This window comes from Alternaria alternata, assembly GCF_001642055.1.
Source record: "Alternaria alternata strain SRC1lrK2f unplaced genomic scaffold CC77scaffold_36, whole genome shotgun sequence".
Classification (NCBI taxonomy): Eukaryota; Fungi; Ascomycota; class Dothideomycetes; order Pleosporales; family Pleosporaceae; genus Alternaria; species Alternaria alternata.
The window spans coordinates 160,972-173,307 of NW_017306225.1; the positions used below are offsets into that span (position 1 = coordinate 160,972).

General features: G+C 48.4%; 6 protein-coding genes across 6 annotated transcripts; 3 read left to right on the forward strand and 3 right to left on the reverse strand.

Moving 5' to 3' along the window:
* Positions 1-27: 27 nt before the first annotated feature.
* On the forward strand, positions 28-447 carry CC77DRAFT_583894 (hypothetical protein). The gene has a single exon (XM_018532354.1). It carries the CDS (start codon positions 135-137, stop codon positions 408-410), a length of 276 nt encoding a protein of 91 aa, XP_018379393.1. The 5' UTR covers positions 28-134; the 3' UTR covers positions 411-447.
* Positions 448-1,681: 1,234 nt separating this feature from the next.
* Positions 1,682-2,051, reverse strand: CC77DRAFT_1067427 (hypothetical protein; the record flags this gene model as incomplete). Its single annotated transcript, XM_018528995.1, has 2 exons — positions 1,682-1,814; positions 1,867-2,051. 2 exons carry the CDS (start codon positions 2,049-2,051, stop codon positions 1,682-1,684), a joined length of 318 nt encoding a protein of 105 aa, XP_018379394.1.
* A 3,506-nt stretch (positions 2,052-5,557) lies between these two features.
* Positions 5,558-6,422, forward strand: CC77DRAFT_1067428 (hypothetical protein; the record flags this gene model as incomplete). Its single annotated transcript, XM_018528996.1, has 3 exons — positions 5,558-5,715; positions 5,788-5,993; positions 6,046-6,422. The coding sequence occupies 3 exons, from the start codon at positions 5,558-5,560 to the stop codon at positions 6,420-6,422; spliced, it is 741 nt and encodes a 246-aa protein (XP_018379395.1).
* A 337-nt stretch (positions 6,423-6,759) lies between these two features.
* Positions 6,760-7,722, reverse strand: CC77DRAFT_1083473 (hypothetical protein; the record flags this gene model as incomplete). Its single annotated transcript, XM_018529389.1, has 1 exon — positions 6,760-7,722. One exon carries the CDS (start codon positions 7,720-7,722, stop codon positions 6,760-6,762), a length of 963 nt encoding a protein of 320 aa, XP_018379396.1.
* Positions 7,723-8,603: 881 nt separating this feature from the next.
* On the reverse strand, positions 8,604-9,500 carry CC77DRAFT_1083474 (short chain dehydrogenase; the record flags this gene model as incomplete). Its single annotated transcript, XM_018529390.1, has 2 exons — positions 8,604-9,332; positions 9,383-9,500. 2 exons carry the CDS (start codon positions 9,498-9,500, stop codon positions 8,656-8,658), a joined length of 795 nt encoding a protein of 264 aa, XP_018379397.1. The 3' UTR covers positions 8,604-8,655.
* A 954-nt stretch (positions 9,501-10,454) lies between these two features.
* Positions 10,455-11,354, forward strand: CC77DRAFT_1100353 (hypothetical protein). Its single transcript, XM_018530064.1, has 3 exons — positions 10,455-10,702; positions 10,771-11,117; positions 11,182-11,354. The coding sequence occupies exons 1-3, from the start codon at positions 10,504-10,506 to the stop codon at positions 11,278-11,280; spliced, it is 645 nt and encodes a 214-aa protein (XP_018379398.1). The 5' UTR covers positions 10,455-10,503; the 3' UTR covers positions 11,281-11,354.
* The last annotated feature ends 982 nt before the right edge of the window (positions 11,355-12,336 follow it).

The window sequence follows — 12,336 nt, forward strand, 5'->3', positions numbered from 1 at the left end:
TTTTCTTCGCCTCACCTTCACGCTTTCTCGCCTTTGAGGGTAAGATCTTGACGTTCGACCATACAACACAGCGATGCGGATCTGGATGGTAAGGGTTGAGATGTGTTACCTCTAGGTTGACGATCGGTCCGTCGATGATATCTTCTCATCGGCTCTTCCGAGTTTCAACTCATCGATTAAGCAAAAGGTACAGCACAGCACCTCACAGTCGGCCACAAGTCACAATTCTTCATCACCCAGGTTTCGCACAGGTTTGGTTTAGGCCAGGACGGGGATTTCTCTCTCTCTCGATGGGTAGGCGCAAGGTGAACCCTTTTCCTCCGCCATGTTTTATTAGCTTCTTTATTTTTTTGGTTTCCACGTCCCCGAATTTTTTTTTCATTGGTCTTTTTGCGAGAGTTGCTGGGTAGGTATAATGTAAGTTTATAAAGCACGATTTTGTGTTTTTGAGTAGTTGCAAAGATGGTGTCGTCCAAGGTAAGGTTAACAGGTAAGGATGTTTTGTCCTCCGAACTTGGTTGATCTTATCGTGATTGGTGTGTTGTTGTGGTTCCGGGTATTGGAAAAAAGCATTCTTGGCTGTTCAAGTTGTACCATGTTCGGAGTTTTATGTGGATAGCTTTCATGACAAGCACAGTAGTTGAATGGAAGACTTGATACGTAGATTCGTTCGCTTCGTAAATTCATGGTTTGTTTCTTTTGCTCTTGAGCCAGCGCGAGGGTGCGGTACATGGTGACAGAGTAATGTCTCTTGGGTATATGGTTTCACACCTATGGTTACCTAATCCCCTTCCCCTTCCCTCGAAGAAGCCTTGGCTAGGCCACCAGCCGGAGGAGCGTCAAGAAGAAACTGGGTGTCATCGACGTTGTCCAGGACGAGTAGCTATCACTCTTTGCACTCACGTAGCCAGTCTTGCACCACCAGCTCGAAGACGTTGTCTGATGACGTCTCTTGTTGGCCAGTGCCACCCTCCAAACTTGACTACCCGTCGAACAGCTCGCCAACCACGTGCGGCCGGAACCAAAGCCTGTCTGGACGGTGTTGCACTGCGTTGCATAGGGGGCTCTTGTACATTGGCTGGCCGGTTTGGGAGTCCCTCGGGTGATTCGATTGGATCGGCTGGGGGGTCACCATCTTCCCCTGGGGCCTCAAGCTGGTCACCGCAATGCTCATCCCGGTGGGTGACGTGACACAGAGCGACTTGGACAAGGCATCGAATCTTGCATTAGAGTGCATGAGTCGATTTGCGGGGCCTACTTCTTTTGTGGGTAGTTTATATGCCGAGGGAGCATGTTGAGGCTCTTTTTGTCGCAACTACTTTGACTTCTCCAGTCCCATGTCGTAAGAACTAGCGCAACTTTGCCGTCTACAAGTCCAAGTTACAGTCTTAGCACCAGTTGCGGAAGCTCATGTAGCAGTCCAGCTAAAAACGATCGTTATGCCCTGTGGCAAGGTTACCACCAATCTTCCTTGAAACTCCGCCAGAGTTCCTGCCGCAGGCCGAGCTGCTACCTTTCGGTTGCCAGTCTGCATATCCTTCTGGTTCTGCGTGACCTTCAGGATCGAAAGGTCCATGCCCGTTGTAAGGTCTTGTTGAGTCGCACGATGGATGTCACGGGTGTCCTCGTACAACTGTCGCGATGCTTGGAGGCCGTCATCTTGATCAATGAAAGTTCGAAATCATGGGTCATTCGCCAACTTCGCTCGATAGTCGAACAAAGTCTTGGAGATGACGTGACGGAATGCACAGCAAGTTGAGTGGACAACGCGAGTCAAGAGCACCGATCGCATTGCCAGATCGGCGAGATTCTCCCTAGAGTACGTGAGTGATTGGCAGATAATGCTAGAGTGTTGGAAAGACTTACCGCATGTGCTGACAGTCTGTGAAGAATGTGTAGATGCTAACAAGCGTGTCGTCGCTATGGAACGTGTTCCTCCATACGAGCTGTTGCTCGACAGTTTCCCTCTCGGCGTAGTACGCCTTCCTGTCAGGCAAGGGGCGGCCGTCATCGAACTGGTCGAGTATAAACTGTAAATAGTCTATATCCATTGCTTGAAACCAGGCAATTGAACGTGCCATCTGGTCGAGCTTTGCCTGAAAAGGATGGCTCTCGTTAGACTCTTCGACTACCTAGGTACCATAGCTTGTTCATAGCCGTCTTGTTGCGGATACGATCGTGGAGACCCTGGGCAATAGCAGTTGCTTTTAGGATGCGCGCTCGGCTATCAATCTCGTTGCTCCGAACATCTGCAGCGGTTGCAGCATGTCGACGCATGTGCATATTGGCATCCAAGATTGTGTTGTAGATGTGCGCCAGCTTGTCAATAGGTGTGATGCGGCCAACAACAGTGCGATCAGACGACGACATGGACTTCCATGCATTGTTTTGGCGCTGAAACGACGCCTGAATACCTCCGGGCACAACTTTGAGCCCCAAGTTATTGCAGACTTGTGTTATCGTATCTGCCTCCCCCGTGCCGCCCGAAGAAAGAAGTAGGCCCAGCAAATCGACTCATGCACTTTAATGTAAGATTCGATGCCTTGTCCAAGTCGCTCTGTGTCATGTCACCTCACTTCCCTCCATCCTGTGACCGCCTGCTCTTCTCCTCCACCACCCGCATGCTTTGATCTAAAATTACGCGCCAGTAAACCAGCCCACACACGGAATAAGTTCAAGCAATGGCTAATGATCTTACCATGATCTATACTGTGAGCGATCCACACTCTAGTCTCGCGCCCACGCCGATACAAACAAAGACACGCAAGGACAACGGCGACTCCACAGTCACTGAGTTCGTCGGCGACGTTACGCCTCCCTATGCCGTCATGGTACTCATCACTGTTCACACAAGGTGTCGGCGACACCAGACCGGGGCAGAGAAATGATACATTCGAGTCGTTTGGGTGCGATCATGCAGGGGTGGAAAGCAGTGAGCTGGTCTGGCAGGGGCCATTTCGGCTGAGTTAGCTCAGTACACAGCATTTGGAATCATATGGGTCACCGGGAAAGATTCTAGCGCGGGTCGAAGATATAACATGAGACGACCCCGTCGTCTTGTCTGCCTTCCAAGACAACACGGCCATCTCTTCAAGCTTTTCTCTAGCCTTAATCAGGTTGTGGCATACTCAAAGATCTCACCGTACGAAAACTAGTAAGCTAAGCACCGAGTTAAGCAACGAGCCAAGCAAACAAAGTAAGCTTCGTTCATCACCAGTCGTGGAAGGGATATAATGGGTGTTTCGTATCAGGCACAGCACTCTAAACAACTGCGTAGGCAACATGAAGGTGGCCGTCATCATCTGTACACTTCTCAGCCTAGCCGCTGCAGATGTGTCGGTGTTCAGTCAAACAGCCTGCGGAGGGGACAGAACCGTACAGGTTACGCAAGCCGGCACTTGTTACAACATCGACAAATTAAGCGCCAGAGGTTGCTCGACTCCATACGTCCTCCGGCTACATGAGCAGGCTGATTGTGCGGACCCATATGTCAAGCAGTGCATTCCGTCAAAGTGCTGCGGTCTGGGAGGTACGAAAATCAAGTCTATCAAGTGTACTAGACCTTGATTCCGCACAAGACTACGGGTAATCGACATATGCGGGAGGAAAGAGGGGCTATATTGGCTCTTGTTACACTCTCATTAATACCGGAACAAAAGCGTCGCATCGAATATCTGTGTAATGGTTTTTCTTCGTTACTTTCGCACCTCCAAAGGTCATTGAGCTTTAGCATTCATCGCACACCCTCCGTGCCTATATGAGCGACACTAGCAGTGGGGTGATGTGGATGCTGAGAATCGAAGTCTCAACGAATGCTCTGATTAGCTCCTTCAGACTTGCAGAGACTTGTTGTATTGGTGCCATAACTACTACGGACAGATCTGTACAGCTACTCACCGGAGACCACGGTTATAATGACTAAGACAGGCTGTGAGTCTTTGTTGCAGGATGCGTTCAGTAGTTGGTTCAGATACCGAAGACGGATCAAACCAAACACCGATGAGGGCACTTCAGTTTCAGTGTATTCCAAGCAACCCCTCACTAATTTCATCTTAATGCATCTTTCTGTACCGTTCACCTCACATTCTCCGACGATTGGACAGACTCGAATTCCTGGATTGCATATATCCTCCCCGCTCGTAATCGAGCTTTGAAGACATGCTTCCAGGATTAGAACTGTTTTGGTAATATGTTAGTTGTGCGTGGCGTTATGAGAGATGATATGAGTGACACTTGTAATTTACCCTGCGATAGGCGCTCTCTCATCCGCGACACACATCTGTAATTGGCTGGCGACAGCCCGCCGACGGGCCTTGAGATTGATTGATATTGCGATATGACGCGTCGACTTCATGCAGGAAATATCGAAAGTGGTGAGCCTGACACGATCGTTTTGATTTCATGCAGTAACTGATGAGAGGCTGAAGTTTGTACCCCGCAAAGTACAATGATGATTAGAATGAGTGGCCTGGGGTGTGTTCCAGATATCGAGGATGCGGGAGGGCGGAATCTCGAATGTGCTAATCCTGATCCGGCAAGGTATCTCTTTTAGCATCTGAACACTTCCGTGCCTGTGGAGATAGTTGCTGCCCACGCAAAGAGACACATACACATTGATGAAATCAAGGTCTGTATGGAAGAAGGCTTTTCATCAATCTGGGGACCCATCATTGCGCGTTTTGGAGTTATCAATTCACTGCTTACGAAGATTGCTTTGTGCGTTGCCGTACGATCGCCTTCTGAGCAGGCTGGCGAGGAATCGAGTGGTGATGTGCTGGAGCGACCGAATTCTAGGGGACGATGGTGAGTGCTACATTCTATTAATTTTGAAATATCAGGCAGCGAAGAATAAGCACCCGTTTTAAAAAGACGATGACCCTCCTGGGAGTACCAGATTCGCGATGCAATTTTCTTGCCTGATGTGGCTTCCACGGTCTCTGTTACGCGTGGTGCAGCTGCTCGCCTTGTCCACCCCAAATTCCTAAGCCCTCTCCGCAGTGACGGCTCCCGCTTACTGACACGCCGATGGCCAATCCTACAAAGAGATAAGCGCCGACGATCTGATGTCTCTCGTCAAATGACTTCTCGTAACACTTCGCCGTCCAAGATCTCGTAGAACGGCGCCCAGACTATGGCGCCTTCTAGTCCATCAGCCTACGTGCAGCTCCAGGCGCGCCATGTCAGCTACTCCAGGGATCTCGGTCACGAGGACGTAGCGCGGTACAATCATGCCCAGTACGAGCGAACGCGAACATACGTTCCTTGTCTGGAGACGATGACGGTGCATCTATCGATCACAACGAAGGAGCGCTATTCCGGAGATTTGTAATGCTATTCGGACCGGTTGCGCTTTATAAGAGAGTTGACTAGTTATTGGCGGCCAGCCAAGATATCGGACCCGAACCGTTCTCCTCGATCTCCGTGTTGTAACTCCGCTAGTCGACTCACTCGTTCGACTATTTATCTACGATCTTGACGGCATATAATTGGGTCTCGACTGAGCAGTCCAATTACACCCGAAAACGACATCTTTACACAACTTACCCACAAGATCAAGATGTCACAAACAGGCGGCAAAGGCCCTGGTCTCTTTTACGTGCGCTCTGGCATCGCCCCGTCAGCGAAAGATGTTCTCTCTGAAGCCACGTTTATGAGATGGTACGAGGAACATGCCGAAGAAGTTGTAGCTAAATCTGGCATTCATTCCTTGTTTCGGTCAGCATCACTCCACCAATTTGACCGACAAATTTTATTGATGAATGATGTATCTAGATATAATGCAACTAGTAAAACTAGCGCGTTCGATGGATCAAAGCCCTTCCTGACATGTCCTGTGTTGGATGACATCGGGTTCCTCCTGTCCGAAGAGTTCAAGAGTATCAGTCCGACGAGCGAAATTTTGCCTGGCACAGGTAACGTGTTTGACCTGGTTGAGTTTGACGGCAACCATTTGGCTTTGAGGCAAAACTTGATGATCAGAAAGGGGAGTAGTGGTGCGTTCCCCGATTCTTGCCAATCTTCAGTTTTGACATTAATGCTGTGCAGAGCCAGCAAAGAGCATCGTGACAGTGGAGATCCAGCCGCCCACAGGCCTTGAAGCAGATGAAGTTAGTGCTTTGTTAGGCAAGCAGGTATCCCGACTGAACGGGGGGTCAGGATACACCGGTAGCCTTATTTTTGAGAGTTGTTTCTCGTTCGCTAGTGCAGGGGCCAAGAAGCCGGAGGGTGGTAAAATGGAGATGTGGCACGAACCACCGTCTTGGGTGGCAATACATACATTCAGTGGTGCTGTTGGCGACGACATGGTCAAGCTGATAGAGCTGGATCTGCATAAGATGCATGGAAGCACTGGAAACATGCACAGTGAGGTCAGAGCGTGGAATCTTCAGGGAAGTTTTGGAGAAAAAAAGTTGTTTGAGTAGTTTTCGGTCCGTCTGGAGATGGGATCGCAGCCGCATCTTTGAGAGCTGCATAGCTAAGTCATTGCTAGAGTGTGACGATCTCCTCGATGTCGTCAACCTTGTAAAGTTTGATATACTGGCTAGACTATAATGACATCACTACCCTCTTCGATGTCTGACAGCTAATATGACGCTACAATAGTCATGCAGATCAGTGGGCGTGGGCTTTCTGCAGGCTTCAAGATCACTTGGTGGCGGTGTGAGGAGCTGCGCGCAGAGAGCTGATGCATAAGTGTATCATCGTTATATTCGGTAAAAAAGAAAACTATAGTGTGCTGGACTTCTCAAGTGATTTGCGTTACAAATCCAGGATTGCGCGCTTCCGATTTTCGAATGCTCTCAACGACGCTGACACACCCGGAGCGAAGACTTCGAAGACATGAGGAAGGCCTGAATATACGTGCAATTCTGTGTCAATGTTGGCCGCCGCGAGTCTGGTTAAATAGAGAAGATCCTCTTCCAAGAACAAATCGAGAGACCCGACGTCCATGTACGTCGACGGTAGACCGTGAACATCCTCCACTCGAGCAGGAGCAGCATAAGCTGGCACTTCATTTGTACCATACTTGTCTCCCAAAAGTGCTTTCCAGGCCGTCCTGTTATCATCACCGTGCCAGATAGCATATTTCGATACACTACTGAGGTCCCGATCAGAGCGGTCGTCTAACATGGGATAGATAAGGATTTGCTTGGCGAGGGGTGGCTGTAGGCCGCGGTCTCGAGCTAACAGTGCGACGCCAGCGGCAAGACCACCTCCAGCACTGTCTCCCATGACAGCAATCCGGCTGGGATTTATGTTGAATCTGCTTGCGTTCTGTGACACCCATGTCAAGGCAGCATAATTATCCTCCACTGGGACTGGATGTTGATGCTTAGGAGCAAGTCTGTACTCCACAGAGAATAGCTGCACACCGGTTGCAGCGACCAGCTGGGAGAGATACCCAGTGATCATTTCGGGAACTCCACCGATGAAACCTCCGCCATGGAAATAAACTATACAAGGCTTCAGGTCGCCCTCTTGCCCTCTGATGGCTGGAGACAGCTGTTGCAGCCTGATTGATGTACCATCGCTCGAAGGGATCCAATGATCGGTGGCCTCGATTCCCTCGGCAATCGGTTGTTGAGGAGCCATGGATACGAATGCTGCCATACCCTTGACTCGGGACTCAACATCAAAGACGTGGGCCTTTGGAACTGATGCAAGAGCCTGAGCGAAAGGTTCGAATGCCTTTGCAAACTCTGCATCTACTTTCAAAGCCATGATGGAAGGAGTGACCGAAGGTCTAATAGGTATATCTTGTAGTTGGAATGCGATGTCGGATCGTGAATCTCAGATTCAGATGAATATGGAAAGTAACTTGAAGAATAGTCCACGGGACTGTTAATGATATGTAGATAGTAAGTGCGAGAGAATCTGCATACCGTGTGATTATCTCGGGGTTGTACGGCTTAAGAACTAACGACGCAAACCAGATTCGCCACTTCTATCCGCAACACGATTATCTAGCAAAGTACGGAATTGCTTAGTAACTCGTAAACTGCCCAAATGTAAGTCTGCTTAACAACCCGTTGTTTTGTTGTGTATAAAAGTTGCTAACGAGCCGAGCCGAGACCGAGGCCGGAATAGTAATCAAAGAAGACGGAGCTAGTGAAGTGTGGATGGACAATTTCAAAGAAGGGATTCGTTGGAAAGCTGCATCACCGAATGTCGCACTAAAAGTCCTGCATATCCAAGAGATTCACTATTCCGCACAGAGGGAACAGCTGATTTTGGAGGCTGTTTACTCACATGCAATGCTAAGTCACATCCACTTCCTAATCTTGGTAGTTTACTCCTAATTCAGCAAAACTTGGTCTTTATCTGAAATTGCTTGCAAATACCAATGTATCTGAGAACTATTTGAAGTAACATTCGAGCGAGTGGCAGGTTGCATAACAGTGTTGTAATACGATTCTTCGTCGATTTGACTATACATGTTGTGCAAGAGTCCCATCCAGAAATGTTGCACTTGGTGTCTTAGAGGATTGCGAAGAGCATTGGCTGGCTGCAGCAATAATCATCACGCAAAAAGCGCACTGCACAACTGAACACGATAGAGAAGCGGGTTGGACAGAGCACAAACGAAAGTGTTACATCTTTGGAGCTTCGCTAAGTTTGGATCATTATAGGTGGAGGAGAATATTAAGAGCGGAACTAACTCATGTAGATTCCTCCGCCCGCCTGGATAGTCTGTCCGGTAATCCATCTGCTAGCTGGATCCGCTATCATAGCAATAGTCAAGGCGATATCCTCAGCCTTTCCAAGCCTGTGCTCCATTGGAGTCATATCCCTTTGCTGCTGAAGCACATGCTTGTTCTCTTCTCCTCCAAATGACCGAGTCTGCATATCCGTTTCCGTCAAAGCGGGAGCCACTACGTTGACTGTGTGACCTGAAGCGCCTAGTTCCGATGCCCAGCCACGACTAAGAGCCTCTAGAGACGCCTTAGTTGCAGAGTAGAGGCTATGTGTAGGTCGTCCTATACGACCCAAAGTAGATCCGACTGTGATGATCCGGCCTGGACTCCGGAGATACGGGAGGACAGCTTGGGTCATAAGAATGACGCTGCGAACATTCGTATCGAAGAGACTTTGGTAGCCTTCTACCGTGATGTCGGGAAGCAAGGCATGGAATTCCTTGCCAGCGTTGTTGACTAGGATATCGATCGAGTCTCCAAAAGCAGCAATGGTCTCGGCAACAATCTGCTTCGGCGAGTCGATGTTTGCAGCGTCGGCCTGGATCTTGATTGCAGAGGCACCATTGCCAAGATTGTTGATCTTGGATACCACTTGATCTGCCAATTCGGAGCTACTAGGTGATACGAATGTAATGGCTACCTGTCATTCAATCAGCCCTAACAATTGTGTCTAAAGATCGTGGTACCCACCTTTGCTCCCCGTTTTGCAAGCTCCAACGCAGTAGAAGCTCCGATACCGCGAGCTGCACCAGTAACGATAGCGATCTTGCCTGCCAACGGCAGAGATTGGGTATTGGTTGTCATGTTGAAAGTAGGTAATGTGGTCAACTATCGAGCAATTTTCGTGTAGCTATAATTGCTAGTTACACTGTGCAAGTGCCAGCATTTATATCGCCATAGGTTGATGACATGACGCTCAGGTAAAACATCCAGAATTATTAATCACCGAGGTTGATGCTTGAACAAACGACAGCCTGGCGAGCAAGATGCACGTCTCGGCGAGATTTGGCTAAACAGTTGAACGATATCCTACCATCAAAGTCACTAATACCTATCCATCACGAGTCCTAGCTCAGCATCTCTAGAGCCTCAACTAGGCTAACATCATTCTTGATTAATTCGGTGGCTTTAACGCGATCGGACACCATCTAAAAGGATTATGATTTGCTGCGATTCGCACTACATGGAGTGAGGTTGTGGCACGCTAACCGAATTCGGTCACTCAATTCGCCAAGGCTCTGACCGTTGAGCCCGCTAAACTTTCCTTCTTGATTAGTGATATCCAAAACTTAGAGACCTCGGAGTTTCGAGTCCGACGTCGTGATAGGTTGGACAGGACTGTGTAAACTTGGAAACGACTAAGATCTCGGCCCCTAGGATCGACGCAGATCACTGCATGCACAACTATGCTTTTGACAGCACGGGATCAGCCAGCGCTAGACAGTAGCGCCCATCGCTAGGCGATCGAGCTCTTGGCTGGTCGCGGAACTCTCCCTAAAAGGCTTAGTTGGGTTGATTCGTAATACGTCAGTGTTACTCAGAAAAAAAGGAGTAGCTTTAGATAGTTGTGTGTAGAATGCATCTTGTGATTTTTTGCTCGGGTAGCATACCTAGTTATCACGACATCGCGACGAACCTCGGCCGGCTGCCTATCCATCTGACAAATTCAACCCTTACAGAAACATTCGGAATACTATAACGTAGGGAAAGATTATTTATAACCAAGTCGAATTGCAACATCTTGGATCATCAACACAATCACACGTCCTTTGCTTTCTCAATCGATCAATCAATCACAACACCAAAAATGGCCTTTACCGAGTTCGTCATCCCGACTTTGAAGACAGATCCTGCGACGGAAGCTGTATTCACCAACAAGATCGGACCCTTCCTCGTAGAGATCCTCGATAAACATGCCACTCCTCCCAAGCACAAATATTTCGGAAAGATTCTCCTCGAGAATGGCAATGATGTGTCAGGAGACTTTAGACTTGCTGTTGGACTTGGTCAGTTATGCCCCATCCCATCTCCCTGCCGAACATTCGAACATAGTCTAATACTGATGCCCTGACAGAGTGGGGAGACGCTTCACATTTCCAGTCCTTCGTCGATTCAGAAGACTTCGAGGTCACCTTCAAGTCTCTAGTGATGCCTCATTCTATTGCTCCACCAGTCCCTCAGCTATACAACACGGACTTTGAACCCACCAAGGTGTTTGGAAGTACGTTGACGGAGGTGTGGCAGGTGAAGATTGGGGAGGGTAATGAGAAAGTGGCAGAGTCTAGGGAGGCGTGGAAGAAGTTTGTTAACGCAGTTGCGGAGGCAAGTGGCTCAAAAGGAACTGAGGAGAGCATTCAAGGGCCAAGCGTAAATCTCGAGGAGAAGAGGTGGGTTGGTGTATTGGGATGGGAGAGCATGGAGGTAAGTCTCAATTTCTCTTATGTCGTAGATTGGTGAAGAGCAGTTCGCTGACTTTTAGATCTAGAATCGAGCGAAGGTGCTTGGTAACCCAGCTGTTCAAGAAGCGAAAAGGAGTCTTGATGGATTGGTGTGGAATACCTTTGTTACCGCATTCCAAAAGTAACTGTAGGTAGTCCTAGCCACGTCAAGAGAAGGAAGGCTGTAATTAGCAAAGTAACACTTTTGAAAGGCTCATTTCTCAATCATGGACAGTGAAAGGAAACTTAGAATGCAGCAGTGATAGCAACAGTTCTCACTTTAGATTCTGTATTTCTTGAACGGCAAATGATCGTTGCTTTGGACAAAGTTCGCCACTATTCTGTAAATGACCCAGGTATTGGTGAAACACATCTTCACCATGGTGAACAAAAGCGTAGTTCAATAGCGTTTTACTTGAGTTTTTAACTAGTCCGTTCATCACACCAATACAAAGGAGTTACTTCGGCGTGACTACAAACCGCTGCACAACGAACGTCAGGGCTTAGCAGCTCCAAACACGATGTTTGTGTTGTCATAGAGTTACGTTCGGCAGGTAGACCGGAATTCTGACGTAGGCGCAAGACATTCTAGCCAGGGTTAGGAGAGTTTTGTAGCGGCATGTTCAAACAAGGCAGACTTTTTCATCGCGACATTTGAGAAATTTCCGTTCAAGACGTCACCATCAACTGCGAAGAACCTTTATGGGAAGAAGTAGTTACATAGACCTAGCCAGATAGATCCCCGACTTAAGCCAAAAGTAGTACTCTTTATGGATGACCCCCTGCCTATACACAAGTACAACAAGTCTCGAAGCGAAGAACCGATAGTAAGAGTGGGCGTGTATTAGACTTTCACATGACTTACTACTACACAGTCTGCCTTGAGTATCTGTTTGGGAATGTGAGCTGCGAGAGGTAAATATCTCTCTCAGTGTATAGGAAATATTTCGTACAACGTTGACAAGATTACGTGATGCAGCTTATTCAGGTTGCTTGTAAATATGCTTTCAATTTTGCCTCGATTCACTTTCTACTTCTGGTTATTGCTACCCGAAGAGGCCTGGGCCTTCCTGCTAACCTTGGCGTTTACCGCGGTTTCGCCCTTGACAACACATCTCGCCTACGGATAACTTGCATCACGAAATTGCTTACACACCCACGTTGCTTACATATGTATTGGACTTGGGAGAAAATCTGGCAGG

Excerpts from the sequence above, each read along its gene's own strand:
- CC77DRAFT_583894 (XM_018532354.1), top strand. The coding sequence starts at position 135 with ATGATATCTTCTCATCGGCTCTTCCGAGTTTCAACTCATCGATTAAGC.
- CC77DRAFT_1100353 (XM_018530064.1), top strand. The coding sequence starts at position 10,504 with ATGGCCTTTACCGAGTTCGTCATCCCGACTTTGAAGACAGATCCTGCG. Across the intron at positions 10,703-10,770 it reads TAGACTTGCTGTTGGACTTG|AGTGGGGAGACGCTTCACAT; the intron begins GTCAGTTATGCC and ends ATGCCCTGACAG. Across the intron at positions 11,118-11,181 it reads TGGGATGGGAGAGCATGGAG|AATCGAGCGAAGGTGCTTGG; the intron begins GTAAGTCTCAAT and ends TTTTAGATCTAG.